The sequence below is a fragment of the Balearica regulorum genome, chromosome 5 (assembly GCF_011004875.1).
Source record: "Balearica regulorum gibbericeps isolate bBalReg1 chromosome 5, bBalReg1.pri, whole genome shotgun sequence".
NCBI classification, from domain to species: Eukaryota; Metazoa; Chordata; class Aves; order Gruiformes; family Gruidae; genus Balearica; species Balearica regulorum.
Genome location: NC_046188.1, coordinates 31495269 through 31516397, shown reverse-complemented (window position 1 = coordinate 31516397; position 21129 = coordinate 31495269). Strand labels below are relative to the sequence as shown.

Sequence of the window (21129 nt, the reverse complement as noted above, 5' to 3'; positions counted from 1 at the left end):
GCACATCTACACACAACCGTGTCTGCTGCACTGAGTTCTAACCTGAATTTTCCCGGGATAAATTATTTTAGCTGGGGTTGAGCTGCAAGTATTATTTCTAGGGAATATTTTTTTCCTACAGCACGAACGCAAACTTTAGGCAGCTTAACGCGGCGCTAGACGTTGCCTTTGCCTGCAGCTTCGGTTTGAATGCGATCAGCACGCTCTCTATCCATTACATTTCCCCTTCTCCTTCCCGAGTAAGAAAGCCGCGCGATTTATTTCGCTTTGTTTCAGGGCTGATTCCCCCTCCCCCCCCCCCATGCTGACAGTAAGAAACGAGGTGATGTGGACGATGAACACCCCGTTCCTCGGCCCCGGGATACTGTAGCCGTAAGCCTGAGTCCCGACCACCGCAGGTACCCAAAGCACGTCAGGCAGACAGCGGCACAGCCCGCTTCATCTGCCCCGGCAGCACCCCAGCCGCGGCCCCCCGCCCTCTCCCCTCCCCCCAGCAAGACTAAACCCCGCGGAACCGAAACCCGGTGGCCAGGCACCGCGGACCGGGCCGGGGAACGGCAGGAAATCGCGATATGTGTTTCATGGGTTATTAATATTATTATTTATTTTTTTACACCTGACACGCGGCCTGCGTTTTTCTGGCTGTAAACCGCCCGGCAGCGCAAAGGAGGACAGAGAAGGACCCCGACGCCCCCCGCGCTGCTCCAGCCGCCCCGCGGGGGAAGCGGCCGGCGAGCGGCAGCTCGGCGGGGCTGTGGAGGGAGCGGCGGGCCGGAGAGCGCGAAGCCCGGCTCCGCCGCCGGCCTGGCGCCGCGCCCGGCCGCCGGAGACGCAGAGAGCGAGCGGAGAGGAGGAAGGAGCAGAGGGTTAGCTCGTTTCCGTGCCTTCCCAACTCACATTCCGGAGCGCGGCAGACACGGACCGAGCGGGCCGGACGAGACCGTCTTCCCCGCGCGCGGCCTCCGTCCCGCCCGGCCCCGGGCAGCTGCCAGACCCCGCGGCGGCCGGCGGACCGTCCCGCCGTCTGCGTCCCCTCCAGATGATATTTTTTTTTTTTTTCTCTCTTGGTTAAAATAATAAATAGAAATAACCGACACCGGGGCCTAGAAAAAATAAACTCGCCGAGTGACTTCGGCGGGATCCGCAAAGTAGTACCTCCGCCGCCAGTGCGCCGCGGCCTCCTCACCCACCCGGCCTCCCACCCCGCCTCCTTCGCCGCCAGAGGAGGGGGCAAAGAGGAACGGGGCAACTTTAGTCCACCGGAGAAACTACGAAGTAGGAAAACCGTCCGGGCCCGCAGCCGTGGGACGGGCGCTGTTTGTTTGGCGTGAGGGGATTTGTGCTTGGAGCGACGGTCGAGGGGGGGGGGGGCATGGGGGAGGGCGCGCAAACCACCGCGGTGATGCGCCCCTGCGCCGGTATCCCTGCGCCGCGGGAGCGGCGGCAGCGGGCGGGCGGGTCGGTCGGCGGGCGGGCGGGCGCAGGGAGAGGCGGAGCGGCGAGCCGCCATTGGCCGGCGGTCGGGCAGACGCGCCGGCACGCCGCCGTCCCTGATTGGGCGGCCGGTGGGAAAGGTTAAACCAAAAAATTTTTTACAGCCCCGGTGCGTGTCTGCAGCTCTGAAATTAATTGCGGCCAGGGCGGTCTGTATAGCCCGTCTCCGCTCGCTCCTCGCCGACCCGCGGCTGCGGCTGCTCCTTCCTCCCCCCTGCTCTGCCTTGCCGGGGGAACCAGGCACCATGAAGTAGCTTTTTTTTTTTTTTTTTTTTTGTGTGTGTTTGTGTGTTGGTTTTTTTTTTGTTGTTGGGTTTTCAGAGGGCTTTTTTTCCCCTTTTTTTCTCCTTTTTTTTTTTTTCCTCCGCTCTGACTCGGTTTGATTTTATCTGATTGGTGATTATTATTACTATTATTTTTTTTCCCTCCCCGGCGGTTCCTGTCCTTGCTACATGACTTGCCAGCGCTTGAGACTGCGGTCCAACTGCGCTGCCGCCGCCGCCGCCGCCGGTGGTGCCGCCGCCGCCGCCGCCTCGGCCACCGCCAGCTCCGCCGCCGCCTCGGCCACCGCCAGCACCGCCGCCGCCCCGCGCGCTGCTCCCTCGGCCGCTGCAACTTTTCCCCTCAGACTAGTGTGTGATGTTGGACATGGGAGATAGGAAGGAAGTGAAAATGCTGCCGAAATCCTCCTTTAGCATAAACAGCCTGGTGCCCGAAGCCGTCCAGAGCGACAACAACCACAGCAGCCACAGCCACCACAACAGCCACCACCCCCACCACCATCACCACCACCACCACCACCACCACCACCCGCCGCCGCAGCAGCCCCAGCGAGCCGCCGCGGCCGAGGAGGAGGACGAGGAGAAGGGCCAGCTCCTCCTGCCGCCCCCCGCCGCCGCCGCCGCCGCCTCCGGCGCCCTTGAGGTGGCCAAGGCGGACATGCTGGCGGGCAAAGGCGACGCGGGCGCGGCGGCGGCGGCGGTGGCGGAGCTGGATGAGAAGGAGAAGGCGGCGGAGGAGAAGAAGGGGGCGGCGGAGGGGGCCAAGGACGGGGAGAGCGGGAAGGAGGGGGAGAAGAAGAACGGCAAGTACGAGAAGCCGCCGTTCAGCTACAACGCGCTCATCATGATGGCCATCCGGCAGAGCCCCGAGAAGCGCCTCACGCTCAACGGCATCTACGAGTTCATCATGAAGAACTTCCCCTACTACCGGGAGAACAAGCAGGGCTGGCAGAACTCCATCCGCCACAACCTCTCCCTCAATAAGTGCTTCGTCAAGGTGCCCCGGCACTACGACGACCCGGGCAAAGGGAACTACTGGATGCTGGACCCCTCCAGCGACGACGTCTTCATCGGGGGCACCACCGGCAAGCTCCGCCGGCGCTCCACCACCTCGCGGGCCAAGCTGGCCTTCAAGCGGGGCGCCCGGCTCACCTCCACCGGACTGACATTCATGGATAGGGCAGGATCCTTGTACTGGCCTATGTCCCCCTTCCTCTCCCTGCACCACCCCCGGGCCAGCAGCACTTTGAGTTACAATGGGACCACGTCCGCCTACCCCAGCCACCCCATGCCCTACAGCTCAGTGTTGACTCAAAACTCCTTGGGAAACAACCACTCCTTTTCCACGTCTAATGGGTTAAGTGTTGATAGACTAGTCAATGGAGAGATACCTTATGCCACTCATCACCTCACAGCAGCAGCTCTGGCCGCCTCAGTGCCGTGTGGCTTGTCAGTTCCCTGCTCCGGCACCTATTCCCTAAACCCCTGCTCTGTAAACCTCCTAGCAGGACAGACGAGTTACTTTTTCCCCCATGTTCCTCACCCTTCAATGACTTCTCAAAGCAGCACTTCAATGACGGCCAGGGCAGCCTCCTCCTCCACGTCGCCACAGGCGCCCTCCACTCTCCCCTGTGAGTCCTTAAGACCTTCTTTGCCAAGTTTTACAACGGGACTTTCTGGAGGACTTTCTGATTATTTCACACATCAAAATCAGGGGTCTTCTTCAAACCCTTTAATACATTAACATCCATGGGATCAGACTGTAAGTGAACATTTTACACACATTTGCATTGTAAATGATAATTAAAAGAAAAAAAAAAGCAAAACAAAAAAGTCCAGGTATTTTTTATTAAGTCCCCCATTTTCTGTACGTTTGTTCAGTCTTTAGGGTTGTTTATTATTCCACCAAGGTGAGGAGTGTCAGCAAGGTGCAATGTGGGGAGATTACATTGTAGACTATGAAGTTTGGAAGACAAAATTATAGTAGAATGTGTATCTAAATAGTGACTGCTTTTGCAATTTTTTATTCAAATACGATAAGTCTATCACTAAAAGCCGCCAGATTCTCCATGTTTGCAGTATTATAAGTTATCATGGATATGTCGGTGGGTGCAGACCTTGAAAGAAATAAAAAAATTAAAACCACCACTAAAATTTATGAAAACTATAAAAAATCTTAAAACGTAATTTGTATTTAAGCAGAATTAATGCTGAAAGATGCCCAAGAAGTACGTTTTGGCCAGTTATTATTTTATCTTTTTCTTTACTGAACTGCTTTTTTTGGGTTCCTCTTCTTTTCTTTTTTTTTTTGTTTTGTTTGTTTGTTTGTTTACTTTTAGACCAAAGATTGGGTTTTAGAAAATGCACTCAGTTTACGGAATAATTTAAAAAAAAAAAAAAAAGCAACATTATTTCAGTTTGCAGCACTGCCCGTTCAAATGAATCAGAAGGGGACAAAATTAATGATTGCCTTCAGTTTGTGTTGTGTATATTTTGATGTATGTGGTCACTAACAGGTCACCTTTATTTTTTTTCTAAATGTAGTGAAATGTTAATACCTATTGTACTTATAGGTAAACCTTGCAAATATGTAACCTGTGTTGCGCAAATGCCGCATAAATTTGAGTGATTGTTAATGTCGTCTTAAAATTTCTTGATTGTGATACTGTGGTCATATGCCCGTGTTTGTCACTTACAAAAATGTTTACTATGAACACACAGAAATAAAAAATAGGCTAAATTCATATATATTTGATAGTTTTTTTGTCTCTTTTATTAACTAAATTTAAAATGCCAGAGGCTTTAAAGTTACAGGGGGATCAGAGCGCTGCTTATCACAGCAGTCCACCATTTTTCACATGCTCCTTTCTTTCCCCCTCTTCTTCCCCCCCCCCCCCCCCCCCCCCCCCCCGACCATATTGTCTTTAACAGCAGTATTTTCAAATGTAAAGGAGCAGGGTATTTAACTAAACGCCACGGCCACTCTTGTGGTGTCCGTTTTGGGGCAGAACTCTTACAAGTCTGCTTAAAAATTGTTAGTACGAGGCAGGGTGTCTTACTAAAAACTGTCTTACGTTGAAGATGCTTAAAATTGCGTACGTGTATATATATACATATATATACATATACATTTATGTATATATGCACGCTTTGGGAAAAAACCCAAGGTGCATCATTACATAGATACGTGTTGTTCTTGCAATCTCTGAAATGCATTCGAAGAGTTAATCTTCTGAAAGATACTAATTTCGACTCTATGTTAACTGGAGATCTATTAACTATGGATGTGTTTGTGTATTTCCTATAATAATTTGATCAAATATAGCAAGCTGTGATACGTATGTGTATAAAATGCAATCCTTATCTTAAAGGAACCCTGTTCCGGAAGTATCTATACCATATGTATTTACATACTTTTAATGCTGCAAACACTTTGGCTTTTAATATTGTAAAAGTAGGGATAGTTTTCAGCTAGAACCTCTCTCTTTTGCCCCTCTCGCCCTCCGGACGGGGAAGGAGCCGAGCAGGGGTGAGATGAAGTTGCAGTCCATTGCAGTGAAGCAGAGGGCTGGAGGGGTCACGTGACGCCCTGGCTTGCATACCGATGTTGAAACGTTTTAGGGAGGAAGGGGGGAAAAAAAAAAAAAAAAAGTAAAAAAGAAAACACACCAAAAAATCAAATCTGTGTGAATGCACTTAAATTTAAGGTTTTGAAACGGACTTCTTTTTCACTATCTGTGATGGTAATGCTTGCTGAAGCCCACTAACCCACGCAAGCGTCCGTAAGTGTGCTTCGTTGCCCGGAGAATCAATCCTACGACTAATTTTAAGAAGGATTTAATCCTAAAAAGAATTGGTTTCTTGGTGAGTTTAGGGAAGCCTATAAAAACCGCAACTCTTGAAAATAATTAGAAAACTTGTGCAAAAGGTTTAGGAACTAATTGGATCCCGCGGTGAGTCCGCAGAGGACAAGTTGTTCATTTGTTACGTTTGTGTAGTCTAAACTGGGCTCTGCAGCAGTGCAATAAGCCGGCGACTGCTCACAATAGGCCCAATGAAAAATAATCTCTAGCTCGGAGATGTTATCGTAAACACTTTAAAGGGTTGATCTTAGAAAGACAGAAAAGAGGAAGAAAAAGAAAAAGGGGGGGGGGGGGGAAATGCCGGGGGGTATGTGAATAAAGAAGCAATAGCAGATCTGAATTCTTGCAGTCAGAATATTTGTCATGTTGAGAGAATAAGGGGAGGGAGAGGAAAACTTCCGAAAATAAGTAATAAAAAAACAGATGCAAGCAGATCTGCAGGAAAGAGAGAGCAGTGAAAGGTTATGGATGAGAGATGGGACACCCAGCTCCGCACTATGTGGGGGAGAAGGAGAGAAAACTCTGATATTCTTGGCTTTCACTCTCACTTCTGCAATTCAAAATTAATCATCACTATGAGAAAAAGGTTGCTTTGTTTGGGGACGAAGAGATGATACCACCATTTGGAAGCGCCTACCCTCCCCCATATTCTTAACTCTATTGTCACTTAAAGAAGTGATCGGAAAAAAAAAAAAAAAAAAACAAAAACCAAAACCAAAAAACCCCAAACCCTAAAAATCAAAATTCCTTGGCAACTAACCTATCGGAAATAATAAAATGAAATAGGTGTGATTTAAACTCTTGAAGCCTCGAGACCCTATTCTGTATACTTGCGCCTAAACAAATTAAAAGAATGGCATCTGCTGCAGCTGACAAAGGAAATGATTTATTATTTACCACTTGCAATTGGGTGTATACTGTAGGAAATCCAATAGCCCATACTTAAAGTATTATTTAGTTCGCGATGTAAAAAAATCCGCTGACAGCGTACTAAAAGGAGGAAAAAGACAAGTCAGGTTGGGGGAAAGCACAATCTCGCCATGTCAGAGTTTGGGGTTGGCTAATAAGCATTAATTAGATAAGCGTGATGCATAATAATTCCTGAAAAGGGTAGCCCTGATGTATGTCTCTCCAGACTTCGTTTAAGTAAGCACTCGCTCTCTGTGCTTTTCTATAGGTTCAGTATAGCAAAGTGCTGCCTAGGCAGTTCAGGTGCCACAGACTTTTCCCTTTCTCTTACACTGGGGGAAGGGGTGGTTGTTGAGCTGGTAATTTATTCACCTTTCCCTACACGTATTCCAGCAATGAGACTATCTTTGCAAAGGGGGAAAAAACCCCAAACCCAAAACAACAAAAAAACCCACAACAAACTAAAAACAAGAACTCTGAAGTTGTCACGGATTGTAGCAGGACTGCCAAGGCCCCAAATATGCCTTTACCTTTGCCCGCTCCCCAGCCGGAGAGCCCCTTTTGTTCGCTGAGGATGTCTTTTAGGCTAAGCTTTGCACAGGCTCGTTCAGTACTGAATGTGAGGTGGTGATTTTTGTTGTGTTTTGGGGTTTTTTTAAACGCCTTTTTTTTTTTTTTTTTTTTTTTTTTTTTTTAACCCAGGCAATAGTTCTGTTATCTGATACTTGTTTCCATGGTGGTTTATATGTCAAATCCTCAAGCTATGCTTTTAGGATTTTTTTCTTCTTTTTTTTTTTTTTTTTTTAATGTGCACATTTCTAGATTGTTGCGGTGTCTTAGCGTCGTTTCTTTAGCTTTTCCTAATTTAGAGTGTTTATGGGGGGCGGGTGGTCTTTATGGAATTAAGGAGCTATTGTTATTTTCCTGGTTGATGTTTGAGGTGATTAACTTTGCTCGCATAGATCGTAGGAGAAGAAATCTGCTCATCAAGAAACCTCCAATTACGATTGTAAGATTGTCTTCGCAAACATATTTGAGGGATAATAAACTGTAACTCTAATCCACAATGCGATATTTAGCCAACCATTTTTTGACATATTGGAAATATATTTCTTTTGTTTCACTAAAATAGCATCCGTTATGTGGTATGTATTCTTACGAAACGGATTAAAAGAAAGTGAACAATAATATATTTTGCCTTAAAAGGCACAAACTACTGTTTGGGGGAGTGATAATTTTTTTAATCCGGTACTTGGGAAAAAAAAAAAGTTTAACCGGGACGTCATTTTGCTCTTTATATCTCCTTTTGATGATTATTAAGATTTATGTCAGAAATTATGATTCAGGTGCACACCCCCTCACCACTTGTATTAATATGAGGTCTCAATCACCACGTATTCACTATTCACTCAAGCAAAACTCCCACTGAACTCCGGTTACGTTTCGACTGAACCACATCAGAGTTTTGCTTAAGAAAGAACATTGAACAAGCCTTACTGTTTTATTAGTGACTATATTCTTTAATTTTTCGTATTTTCCCTTAGGACGGAAAAAAGTCTGCTTGTAGATAGTCACTGCCATGTACTTAATTGTATAATCGCGAATAAGACACACTCCCAAGAAATAAAGTATATGCGCATACATATTCCACGACTACAAATTCAACGAATGGCAATAAATATGTATACATACATATAGAAACACACAACCCTACAGAGGGGTCTGTCCATGCGCTAGTGTCTGTAGCAGCTTCTCGTCAGTTTTGTGCACTGAAACGTTCTTGTTTTGGATACCCCCTCCCCCCTTCCGCCCCGTGGTGAAGGTGCCTGGGTAAATGGGTCAAAAAGTGGTGGAGAACTGGGTTAGAAAGAGGTGAAGGTGAAGACCATTAGAGGTTTTAGGGCTGGCTGTGGCTGTTTTGCTGGGTTTGTGTGACTGTGCCCAGAGGGCGGAGTTCCTGCACATTCCTACCTCACCGGAGAACCTGCCCTCAACTCCACTGCAGCTACTCCAGAGAGATGGGACCCTCCAGAAGAAACCTGCCCTGCAATCCCAGCAAGCCTTCCCGCCAGAAGGGTAGGTGCACTTCAAGAAAGCCTTCCCTACTTCTCCCAACAGGCAGACCCATGTGATACGAATGAATAGAGATGACAGACTTCTGTCTAAACGTACTGTTTCCCCGTGCCCCCTGATAAGCAGATCGCCCGTGCAACCGAAGCACAGTTTCAAAGCACCAGTTACACCAAAACTGCGTGTGCCTAATGTTAGGATTTTTTTTCCCCTATTTTTTTTTTTTTTTTTTTTTTTTTTTTTTCCCCTCTCTCTTCCTCAAAGTGTTTCCTCCCCCGGCCTCCCCCCTCCCCCTCGGGCTTTTTCGTTTCAAACGGTAAGTTGGAAGTTTCTTCGCCGGTTTAGCAGTTCTCCCGGTTTATCTTCAGATTTTTTAACTTGTTTTGTTAACGCGCTCTCTTTGTTTGCTTGTTTACCACTAACGCCAGAGAAAGTCACACGGGTGCAATGTTGTGTTTGCCTTTTTTAAGATGCCAGGAGAAAATGCCTCTACCTGCAAGAAAGGCGCACGATGGCACTTGGGATGGCAGTCCTCCGCCGGCACCGGGTGAGTGCGGATTTTACTCCTCTTTTACACTCAGGAATCAGGTAGCTACACTCGTGATTTATATCCGCTGGTATCAGGATGGGAGGGAGCGCGGTTCCCGCAGATCCCTGAGCGTGCCCTGCCTTTTTGTTCACTGTTGAACGTAAATATATTATGGGAGCTAAGCAAAAATCCCCGCCACCACTCATTCCGGAATGAAATTTGTTCCTGTTCAGTCTCTGCGGTATGAAAGACGATTTTAGTATGGCGAGCATAGGCGGATTCCGTAATGAATTATTTTTAAAAAATCTGAGCCTGTCATTTGAGAAAAAGCTACGGGCTTCTCGCACCTTTCGGGGGTTGTGTAAAGAGTGCTAATATTCCTGTATTCTCAGGAAAGAGACTAAATGCCAAAAATTCTGAGAGGGCAAAGAGAGAGAGACCTTGTAAAAAGCCATAGATCTAAAACTGAACTGGGTTTTACTCTGAGTGCTCCAGCGGTGCAAACGCACCCTTCCTCACCCTTACAACCGCCGACCCGATCACGGGCAACGTTCATGTCCATCGAAGAGGTCCAGGCACTCCCTTTGTCTTCCCACTCCCCAAATTCCGTGACCGTGTTCTGGATGTATGGAGGTTTCCGTGCCGCAAACCGAAATCTCGGGATAGGGGCGGAAGTTTAAACCACTGATGTGCTCAGCTTGCTCATGCTTGCGGGTGGGGGCAGGCGTGCGGGTGCGTGGGCAGGTCCCCGGGGACGAGACCCTCTGTGGACCGATTTGCTCTTGTTTTCTTGTCCCGACGGGGCTGGGAGAAAGGGCAGCGGCTCGTGTCCCACCCGGTGGATGACTTCAACACCCTTGCCCCTGCCATTTGTGGTTTCATGAAAATAAGTAATTTTTTAATATACAGCAAATTAAGTTTTCCAAGATGCTGCGAGGTGAGACGCCTCAGCGTCGGGGGGGGGGAGCGGTACCGAGCGGCTGCCTCCTTCGCGTCGTAGGAAGCGGCGCACGGGGAAGCGTGCACTCACATACGCACAGCACACGCCGGCGTTAACTTTTGACGGAACCGCCGGCGTGTTGTCTGTTCGGCTCAAACCTACCCCGGGATACCCCGTGGGGCACGGGTGGAAATCCACACGCCCTGCGCTGCAGAGAGCGGCACCCACCCACGCGTCTCTCCGGGGCGGCGGACACCCTGCGCTGCCAGACCCCCGGCGGCCTCACGCCCCGCGCAAAGCCGCGCCAGAAGCCGCCGTGGCCGGACACGCGTGTCCGCGGGGCAAGGCGGGGGCCGGGGCGGGGGGCGGGCGGCGCTGCGCGGCGGCGGCTCTGCGCGTCCCGCGGGCTGGGGGCGCTCTTGCCCCGCGGGAGAGCCGCCCTGCCCGGCTCCGCGGGGAACCGGCCGCGCAGAGCCCGGCCGCTTGTTCAAAAGTCGGTATTTACTCAGGGCCTCTTTCACGTCCCGGCACTCACCTGCCAGTTGGTAAAACTGCGATTTGCAGGTGACTGGCATCTGTATTTGGAGGGCTTGAGTCCGTGCTCCCCCCCCCCCCCGCCTCTTCAGAAAGGAGGAAGAATGGGAAGTGCCCTTCTCCGGACGGACTTAGGCTTGCGCCTCGGTAGCCGCCGAAAGACGCATGCAGCCGTAGGGAAGGATCGGGATCGCAAAACCCACCTCCCACTCCACCGGGGCAAAATAAACCAGCGAAAACTTGAAAAACAAAACCAAAGGAAACAAACCAAACACAATGAATGAATGAATAAATAAATAAATAAATAAAGCAACTACCAGCAACTTTCTCCCCCCCCCCCCCCCCCCCCCCCGCTTTCTCAAGACCATGTAATAGAATACAGTATCAGGCTAGCGAATTAGACTTAAAGCGAGCGGATTTACTATTCTCAATCGGGGAAATGAATGCGGACGGGCTGCAAAGTCCTTTTCAAAGAATTATCTCTAGGGAGTCATCCAAGTGTATTTGAGGTTATCCGTGATTTGAGAGGAAAGACTAAACGGGAGGGAGTCTGAGAAAAGCCTGCCATTGTCACCCTACCCTAAGGTGAGTAAAGCATCCCTGTAAAGTTAGCTACAAAGAACTGCTTAACCTAAGACCGTGAGGTGAAAGCTCTCCTCGCCCGGAGCCGCCTGGCCAGGGAGCCTGAATTTCGAGCTACAAAGGCGGCACGAAGCCCGGAGTCTCTTGGGTTTTTTTTGGTTTTTTTTTTTTTTTTTCCCCCCCCGCTGTGGGGAATTCGGAGGGGTTTACAATTGATTTCGCAGGGGCATCTTTTACAGGGAGGTAGGAGGACGTGAAAGGAGCCCTTCCCTTTCGGGGCGCTCCCGGTCCGCGGCGGCGGGAGTTGGCGGCGCTCACGGCAGCTCTCCCGTGACGGCGGTGGAGGAACGGGGTCTGCAGCGGCCGGTATGCGGGGAGAGCTCGCCGAGCTCCCCATTAACTTGGAGGCCCTCCAAGTTAAGTCTTCGCCCTACACTGTTCATTAGTGGAAGGAAAAGACCTCGCAGCCCGCCCCCCCCCCCCCTTGCCTGGTTTCCACCTAGAAATTATCTGATCTCAAGTATTTGAGATTAGATAGTCTGTTAAATTAATCATATCCAAGAGGAGACAGGTATCTGCCAAAAAAATCTGGCTGAAGTCTGGCTGTGAGCTAAAAAGAGGAATTCTTTCTCAGCCTTGGAAAACAGTTTAAAAAAAAAGAGAGAGAAAAAAGTTACATTCCCATGAAAATAAGCAAAACCTCATCGTGAGGCACTGCGTGTCCCAAAAGACTGCAATACTTGTGAGAATTAAACACGGTTAATATTCACCAGTTACCAGACTGTTCTTTTCAAGCAAAAATCTGGGTGATCCTATACTAGAACTTGCGTTTCTCCCATTTTTATGCTTCGTGGACACTCGAACACACTCGCATCCCCACACCAGTGTATTTCCAAATGGGGTGACGGCTCCGACACGACTTTTCAGTAGACCTCGAACAAAACAAAGCTGGGACAGATTATTAGAGCGGCCTATGGCGGAAAACGGTTAAGCGCATTACATAAGCGATTATATATTTATCATGCCATGGCTCAGAGATAACTTTAAAACACGCTAGTGATAAGTAAATCAACCTTCTTTTAGGTTTCTGAACGGCACTTCTGAATGCGAGTGCATCTGGAGGCCAGAATCACAGTGGTACAGAATGGCGAGCGTATTTTCATTAGTGTATAGCATACACACACTCATGGTCTGTGAGCAAACACACGAGAGTTATGCAAATAAAAATATCATTGTTGTTTTATCAATGAACTTTTCCCACTATATCTCTATAGCTATATATATACACGTGTGTGTATATGTATATATGTACATACGCATATGTATATATGCGAGTATGTATTTGCCTGATCTTTTCTGAATGTGAACGTGTCCTCTAGCATTCATCAGGAAAGGCAGCACTGCGTGTTCCTTTTCTTGCTTGCTTGTTTATTCTGTTTGAGCAAAGTTGTTTGTTTTTCTGGGAAGCGTAAGTTGCCTTTAGTTATGTCATCAATATCATTTGCATTTAGGCGGAAGGGTAGGACTTATTAGCTCTATTTTTGTTATTAAATCAGTGAAGGTAAAAGTACTAATAATTAAATACAGATCTCTGATTGCAGGTTGGAACAGCAAAATCGATTATCTCTTCATCAATAAGACAAGTGTTGAGTAGCTTGCTATTGATTAGTATGTTTATTTATGCAGAACTTCAGGTATTTGCTTACATATTTCGGGTTCTTTGTCTGCTAATTATTATACCAGATTGCTTTGAAAGAAAGAGCTTAGACTGGGAAACACACTTGACAGATCCATTCTTAGCTAACCTGATAGTGGATTATTGCAATCCAATAAGTTTAACAAATTACTTATACGTGCTTGCCTTTCGAGCAATTAGAAAACCGTTTCAGATTAAAATCCCTTGTCGCATTCGGGGTCGGTTCATTTAAATAAGGGTGCGTTCTGTTTAGATATTTTCCGAATGAAAAATGATTTTCTGGATCGGCAGAGGCTGAACAGGAGTCGATGTGTGCTTTTCCTTCCGGGCCCTTGGCTTCCTTTGTAAGTGTAAAACACCTTCCAAGTAATAGAGTGGCCCCTGGGCTTTCCTCATAGATGGAATTTAAGAATCAGAGGTAATCTGAATATAGAAATTAGGAGTCGATATATTAAAAGAAAAATAAAATAGAAAGACTAGCTTTCAAATATCGGAGTGCTCCGAAGCAGGCGATGTTTTAAATTGCTTTTTTGGCTTAGTGATTCTCCCCAGTCCCTCTGCTAAACGGTCTGGTTTCCAGCCATCCTCTCCCAGGACCGCAGAAGGCTGACATTTTGATATATTTTTAACAAACTTTTTTGATTTTTTTTTTTTTTTCTTCTCCCCCGACACTGGCATTTTCCTTTGCCGCCCTTTCGAGAAGGGCTCTGCTTTATCAATATTTTTCCTTCTCCGCTTCCACCGCGCTGGCAGAGGCACCTCGGTGGCGGAGAGCTAGCTCAGGACGGGCTGATGGCGGGGGGGGGCGGTGTGAAAGCCAGGTGCGGGGAGGGAAGGCCGCCTCCCCACGGCCCACGCCGGCCGCGCTGCCCGCGGCCCGCCGGGGCGCAGCTCCCACCGCCCTGCCCGCCGGCTGCCCGGGGAGCGGCGCCGCGGGAGCCCGAGCTACAGGTTGGGAAGCGGGAGTAGGACCTGCGTGCGGTGCTGAGCGAGTGGCCAGCCCTTCTTTGCGACGAGGAGCGCTCTTCATTTCCCCCTCGTCTCCTGCTTTCGGCAAGTTTTTTCGAGGGGGAAGAGGATTTTTTTTTTTTTTTTCTTTAATTATTTATTTACCTCCAGCAACTGCTGCTTTACAACCTGTAGAGATAAGACGGCCTCACATCAGATGATCACAGAGATAAGTAATCTCTCCCCTTGGTCCGTGGTATAGTTGACCGTATGCGCTTGAATCTTAGAGCGCTGAGTCTTTCCTGTGAATGAACGAGAAAACACTCGACAGGTCGTGAATAATCGTTTTAATGAGTGTGTAAAAGCGTGCGACGGGGTGCACGGAGCTGTCGGGTTAAACAAACAACTTGTACCCTGACGAAATCCGATTGTTAAAGTGCAAAGTGGTGTCAGTCCAATTTTCATCCCAGTTCTAAAAACCACAGATCTAAGTCGCGGGAGCCCAATTTCCCCCATTAAGAAAAATAACAATATTTTCTGAACGTAAGTGCGATCGTCCCTAATGTTAGCCTTTGGAAAAAAAAAAAAAAAAAAGACCAGTTGCATATCCCAAAGCTACCGAAGTTCTTTCTATTATTTTTTATTATTTTTAAATAAATTAGTTTGAAAGTATGCATTTGGCATTTTCCTAGATATTATCAGATCAAACTGGTAAATATTTTCCTTTTTTGTGTTCCACACACACACACACACACACACCCCGTATGTTTTTTTTTTCACAGATCACTGGAGGCAAACATCGAATTAATTGGATCTCAATGACTGAGGTTGGTAGCTTTGTATTGAACTAAGGTTATCTCTATCGTAGTGTCCAGGAGTTTACAGTTCAGGCGCGTCTAGAAAAGGTAAATCCAGACAACACATATGATATAATTAAAAGTGGATTACAATATTGTATACTTCAAATCCAAGTTATCTTGTTCGTGTGTAGGGAGGTAACACTCTGTGGGTCTCCATCAATCCATCCAGACACTATAAATTCTGAAGAAAAATTTTGGAGGTTTGCTTTTCTCTGTGTCCCTTTTTTTTTTTTTTTTTTTTTTTTTTTTTTTTTTGAATAGCCAGGTCTGTTTCCTTCGCAACTAGAGGGCCTTGCACTATTTTGAAAATCCAAACCCCACTCCCTTAAGTCAACTGATTATTTTTTAGGGTTAGTTGATTATTTAATGACTCATATTACCAATATTTATTGTTGCTAAAGATTTCCAGTTCTGGTTCTCTCCGTGAAAAGTCATTTTCAGATGTGTCCATCTCTTCTTTGAAAATAGCAGTTTGAGCAAAGCAAGGCAAGGCAAACCCAGCTGGAAACCAATACTTTTAAAATTTTCTCCATAGCACAGTTCCGTTTAATACTTGTATTTTCAAAAACAATATGACATTGGAAAATAAACGGCAGGCCAAACCGGATTGCTAGGCTATAGACATTATGGGGATCCAATGCGGTTTCCAGTGATACGAATGGTAATTTTTTTTTAATACTGGTGGAAGTCGAATCTGGCCATTCATGAACTGGATAGGACTATCCAGATGGCTTTGGTCTCAAGCCGATGTCTAGCGTTTTTAATATTTGGAGTTAAAACACTGAGGTTTTTTTACCAACGCAATTTTTGTCATGCTTTAGGAACGAGATAGGCATTCAGAATGAAAATTATTCAGTTTCGTGACCCTAATCGCCTTTGCGTACCTTCCTCTGAAACTGGTGTTAGAAAGGAAAGAGAGAGAGAAGAAAAAAGGGGGAGAGATGGGGAGAAATAAAAACAGATAACTCTGCCCAGCTGGATCTATAACTAATGAGCCATACCATCATATAACAGTATTTAACCAGCATCTGACAAATGTTCTGGGCATTTTCAAACATGGCTTTGTTCAGACTATATGACTTGAAACACCTCGTTGCCCGGACGAACGCTGAAGACTGTCAAAACCTAAATGTTGTTCCCACTGCTTTCCTTAACTCCTTGTGGGTGAAAAAAAAAGGGATGTAGACTTAGCCCCACAGAGGAAAGATAGAGGAGAATGAAAGACAAAGCACAAGGACATCTGCCTCCCAAGCACAACAGGACAGAAGGCTGCATCCTGAGAGCTAGCAAACATTTCTCATCCCAATGAAAGACTAATGCCCTCCTCCTGCAACTGCAATCTCCTTTGCAACAAAAACGTGCATAAAATGGGCACGGTGGATAGCAAAGACCTATCAGTTTCCTGCTGTAGTTCTTCTAATAAATAAACTTCTAAATGTTTAAAACACTCTATCTGTCACATTCATAAGATAGGTACTGTAAATTCCTGTTGCAAATATACAAACAGAGATCCAAGAGGTTGCCTCTGTTTTTGTATCTCTCTCTCACAAGAAATGCACTATCAAAACATTAATTATATTTGAAAGGGAGCAGATTATTTGTTTGAGAAAGAATTACATTCTTGAATTTATATTCCACGCAGATCTCTCCTCCTGTCTGCTGAGAGGGTTGAACTGTAAATCTGTCTCAAATGATGTACCCCTAAAATGTAGGTAGGTGTGTCACATTAGAGTAGTAGAGAGATGGGAGATAATCTGTAGGTGCTTTTAGACACCTCTGTGGGATGGGTCGTTAGGGAATATCGAAATCAACATGAAATTGCAAATCTAACATGTGAAGAACATACACCCTTATTCTTTGACAATGGAAATACAAACACACATAGACACGCTGAGTTGAACCTAGTTAGTTATTAAACACTGTGACTCATGGGAGTTTGGGCCTACAGTTCCTGCTGCTTTTTGGGTTTTTTGTTTTGTTTTGTGGTCTTGGGGTACCTTTCGTGGTTTTTGTTTGTTTGGTTGGTTTGTTTTGTTTGTAATGCTACATGTACATTTTGCTGTAGATGATAGCTGAAAAGCTACCAATTGTGTGAGTCATGAGCCATCACTTAGAGATTGTACCTTATTTCCTACTTTGTAAAAGACTAATAAAAGAGTTAAAGAGATGCCCATCATACCAGATGCCACCTTTCTTCTGATAAAAATGGCGATCTGCTAGGGCTTTATTAGGAGCTCCTGCAATACTGTCCTTGGCATCCTTCTTTTTCCACTCTCCGCTAACTAGCTGCTCAGTATTTCCTAGCCTACCTTCAGATGCCGTTAACTACCTCAGCAGCATCGTTCTCCAGCATTGCAAGTATTTGGGCAGTGATTGATGTGAACAGTCCGGTCAGAAAGGTGTCTGGGGCTATGGTGTCATGCTTAGAGAAATTCGTCACTAAATCACTAAACCCTTGAATTGGGACCAGGGGAAGCTGCCTTAGCACCAAGTCTTGAAGCGGTGGGCCCTTTTCTCTATTCCTGTATTTCTTGAGCCCTGGGAAAACCAAGCCATGGGGTCTGAAGGGCGGTCGCAGGGAGCACGGGGGGGGGGGTGGGGGTGGTAGAGGGGCGGGCTTTCTTGCCTGCGGCTGTGCCTGGGATATGCTCTCTCTCTGATTAGGTATCTGAGGAGGAAGAAGGTGACGTGACGAGAAACGCCTGACAGCCAAAGTGGGGAACTGTCCAGGAGAAGGATCCGTGATGAATGAGGTCTGCGTGGTCGTGATGCAAAAGCAGAACAGGACAGTGTGCTGGCACCAAATGCGGTTTTTTGTTCGCTAGAACCAAAAAGAAAAAGGGGGGGGGGGGAGGGAGGGAGGGAGAGGGGTGGCAGTGGGGGTTGGGAGGGAGAGATCGGAGGAGTTAGTGGCTGTCTGGAGTGTAAACACGAGTCCATCATCTCCTCGGGAGAAAGGGAGGCTGCGTTCGTCAAACGCGCTAGAGCCTAGACGAGAGGCAGAGGCGCCACCAGACCGCTCCGAGATGCCGCCGCGAAATCTGGATCCAAGACGACTCGAAGGACAGTACTTTACAAAATAATCAGTCCCGAAATCTCCCAGGCAGATGTCCGAGGTTAAGCCAGGCTCTGTGATATTTGCCGTACAATCGTAGGGAACAAGAACTGCCCCGGGGTAGGGGATGGGATGGAAGCGGGGGTGGGGGGGGGTGGGGGGGGGGGTGGGGTGTCGGGGGAGTGGAAGAGACGGAATGGCATTAAAAAAACACTAGAATTGCAAACATTTAATTCCTTGGGTAACTTCGTTCACACTCTTCCTCGGGCTTGGCGGGGAAGTCTTGGGTGGCCGAGCCTGTAACTTCTTGCATTGTTTTCGACCGTGCACTGTGTTGCCATAATGCCAATAAACGCTTCAAACGCGACTTACTAGCGGCCAGCAGATGCTCCTGCCTCTCAGGCCCGGACTAAACGAGCTCTGTCCCGGGCCGGGGCTGCGGGGTCGCTCCCTGCCTTCGGGTGCACTTCGTGCCTTGGGAAAATGTGGGTGGACGGACGGGGGCTGTTTGCATCGGCTGCTGGGATTTCTCTCCTTGGAGGGGCCAGTCTTGGCTTACAAGGGGTCGCAAAGGCTCGCTTCGTTTCAGCGGGGTCAGGATATCAGGACTTAAAAGTTCAGCGGCTGGAGACAACCCTGCCAGAATTTTGTCGGACTTAGTGCCTGTCTACGAGGAGAAGCAGCGCTCCCAGGGACGAATTCCCTGGTATGAAGCATGGTTCGTATCGCTCACCCTTCCAGCAAATGCCAGCAGATGGATGCAATTAAACCTCGGCGGTTCTCCGACGCCGGACACTGATACAGGGTGTGAGAGGGCTGGCCATTATACAGTGCCTCTGGTCTAGTATTCACCCCCGGCGGCTGCAACAGAGAGGGGAAACGAAACGTGGGTGCTCCCAGCTTCCCCGTCCCACGGCAAGGGGAACACGGCAGGACCCCAAAAGTTCATGAGAGAAAAGGCCAGAGAAAGATGAAAAGAAAGACAGGTCTACACACGTGTTGGGAGCATACGCATTTCTGTGTAATATTAGTAATAATCATAAAATCCCAGCAAAACAACGGCTCTCTTATAAAGGAAATCTGAGGAGCGCAGTGAGCTAAGTGGAAGCTCTGTTTCCAAGGCAAGGCAGGATTAGTTCACTGCACATAATAGCCAGTGTGTAGGAATTGCAAATGAACATCAGCAGCAGTGCTGGAGTTACCCTTCTTAAATTAATATCGACCTGGCTTCTCTGCACACCGTGCAAATAGCAGACATCTCTTAGCTTTCGAAAGGAACAAAGATTTAGAATTTATGTATGTGTGTATATATATTTTTTCCCCTAGTTTAGTTCAATAGACTCTTTTCCCGGTGTAGCCAGTCAGCTGTGCAGGAATTTGGTATAACGCCCCCACGACCTGCTTTGCGGGTTAAAAAAAAAAAAACCCCAAACCAAAAACCAAACCAAAAACAAAACAAGAAACGACAACAACCACCAACAACCACCACCAACAAAACCCCAAACCAAATCCGACACCCGCACAGGCAGGGGGTGAGCCTGATCCCAGGCCACAGATGATGCTCAGCCGTGCCGCGGGCCGCCGGCGGACACGGCTGCCTCCTCCCACGGCCCCGCCGCGGAAAGCTCCGCGCCGCTCCGCACCGGCAGCGCCGGCCCCAGCGCTCCCCCCCCCCCCCCCCCCCCCCGCCCCGCTTCCCGAGGTTTGTCCCCCATGAGCAGTGCCTCCTCTGGCCTCACGCAGCGGGCGGGGGTGTGGGGGGGGGGGCGTGTGAGGGTGTGGGGGGGCTGCTGTCACACTCCCCGTGTGTCATTGCAGAAGCAGGCCCGTAAATCTCGGCTGAACCAATATTTCTATCCCGTCATCAGGCATGCAGAGGGGGAAAGTAATACATTTGATCTTCCGCTGCAAAGAGGGGAGAGAGAACACTGTGAGCTCCAGGGCTCTTTCAAACACTTCAGGAATTAATGGGGGAGGGGAAGGGGCTAAGAAGGATAGATGCATTAAAAATGGTAAAATAAAAGCATGATATGAAGATATATTTACTGTCAGCTCAGAGCCAAAACATTTATGCTCCCACGCTTTTTTTTTTTTTTTTTTTTTTAGCAAATCGGAACTTAAGTGATGCATTTTAATTATTTTAGGAAAATAAGCAAGAAGGCTCTTTTTCAGAGTCTAAATAAATAGCAGAGTGTTCTGTGCTGATGATGTCTCTGGCTCGTGATGGCCTCGTCTATGCAGCCACTACTGTGAGCTCTGAAAACCTGGGAAGAATGGGGTGTTACTGGCAATTTCTGAAAGGAACTATCCATTATTTGTGGGGTTTTCTGAAACAGAACATGCAAAGAATTTTCTGACAATCTGAGAGGTGAAAAGGGGGCCAATATTTTCCTAAAGCTTCAGCTCAGAATGATGGGTGCCTAAATCTCACTATTGTTTTAAACCTGAGGTGAGGAGAGATTTTCCTTATTTTTCAAGTAGTTATTTCAGCTCCTTGAAAGTAGTGGGGAAAAGATACGTGCTTCTCTGACACAGAAGGAGCTGGATGTCTTGCAGTTTCTCAGATCAACTTGGTGTTTTTTTTCTTCCCCCCCCCCGCCTGATCTAATCCCTGACAATTTTCTTCCTGCATACAGTGCGTCCCTAATCTTCAACAGATTGCAGACACCTTCCTGATGTGATGTTCAGAAGAGCCACTTTTTATTTTAGGGAAAGGGGAAGAAGGAAATACTCCCTTCACCTAGAAGTAGAACCTATTTGAGTGTTGTCAGCAAAAAAGACAAAAAACAAAAGAAAGTGAGAACACAGTAGAAGAGAGTGCCTCGAAGTTCACATTTAAAGAAAATCATGAGCCAGTGTATAACAATTGTAGGGAACACTAAGCCACGCACACTGGCAATCCTATAGCAGAAAATATTAGTCATAATCTTCCTGTGTAAAAAAATCACATCAATGATGGGTTTCAGTTCTCTGTCTGCAGAAACACCTAAAGCATTTAAGGCCAGCAGGGCTTAGTCCACAGTTTTCCCTCCAAACAGGCCATCCTCCCACATCTTTGCTAAAGATTTTCATTATGTTTCTGATGCTCGTCTCCTCTACACCGGGTTCCCTTTTGGATAGGGTAAATTCTGTCGCTCAAACTCTCCAGCCAATTTCTGTCAGCTTAAACCGAGTTCAGCGAAAAGTGCAGAGTACCTATAGGCTAACTCCTTTCTTTCTCTTTGCGGTGTGTTTGTACTGCATCTTCAAGACTTGCCAATGAAAGGCGTAGAGTTATTGCTTTGGAGGCCGTGCCATCAGTCTGAGGGGTGCAGAAACTGCAAAAATGTGGAGAGCTAGGAAAAGTCACATGGTTTTGGTTCCTGATT

General features: G+C 47.5%; 1 protein-coding gene and 1 long non-coding RNA gene across 4 annotated transcripts; both read left to right on the top strand.

Moving 5' to 3' along the window:
• Positions 1-1575: 1575 nt before the first annotated feature.
• On the top strand, positions 1576-4521 carry FOXG1 (forkhead box G1). The gene has a single exon (XM_010303965.2). The coding sequence runs from the start codon at positions 2134-2136 to the stop codon at positions 3517-3519; it is 1386 nt and encodes a 461-aa protein (XP_010302267.2). The 5' UTR covers positions 1576-2133; the 3' UTR covers positions 3520-4521.
• A 3882-nt stretch (positions 4522-8403) lies between these two features.
• Positions 8404-17895, top strand: LOC142602031 (uncharacterized). 3 transcript variants are annotated; one of them, XR_012835660.1, is made up of 5 exons: positions 8404-8623; positions 9088-9164; positions 14629-14673; positions 16349-16418; positions 17371-17895. It is a non-coding gene; the product is annotated as an uncharacterized LOC142602031 (long non-coding RNA). The 3 variants fall into 3 exon arrangements; XR_012835659.1 differs by lacking the exon at positions 16349-16418 and having other exon boundaries at positions 17371-17570; XR_012835661.1 differs by lacking the exons at positions 8404-8623; positions 16349-16418 and adding an exon at positions 8633-8933.
• The last annotated feature ends 3234 nt before the right edge of the window (positions 17896-21129 follow it).

Coding starts and splice junctions, on each gene's coding strand:
- FOXG1 (XM_010303965.2), top strand. CDS start 2,134: ATGTTGGACATGGGAGATAGGAAGGAAGTGAAAATGCTGCCGAAATCC.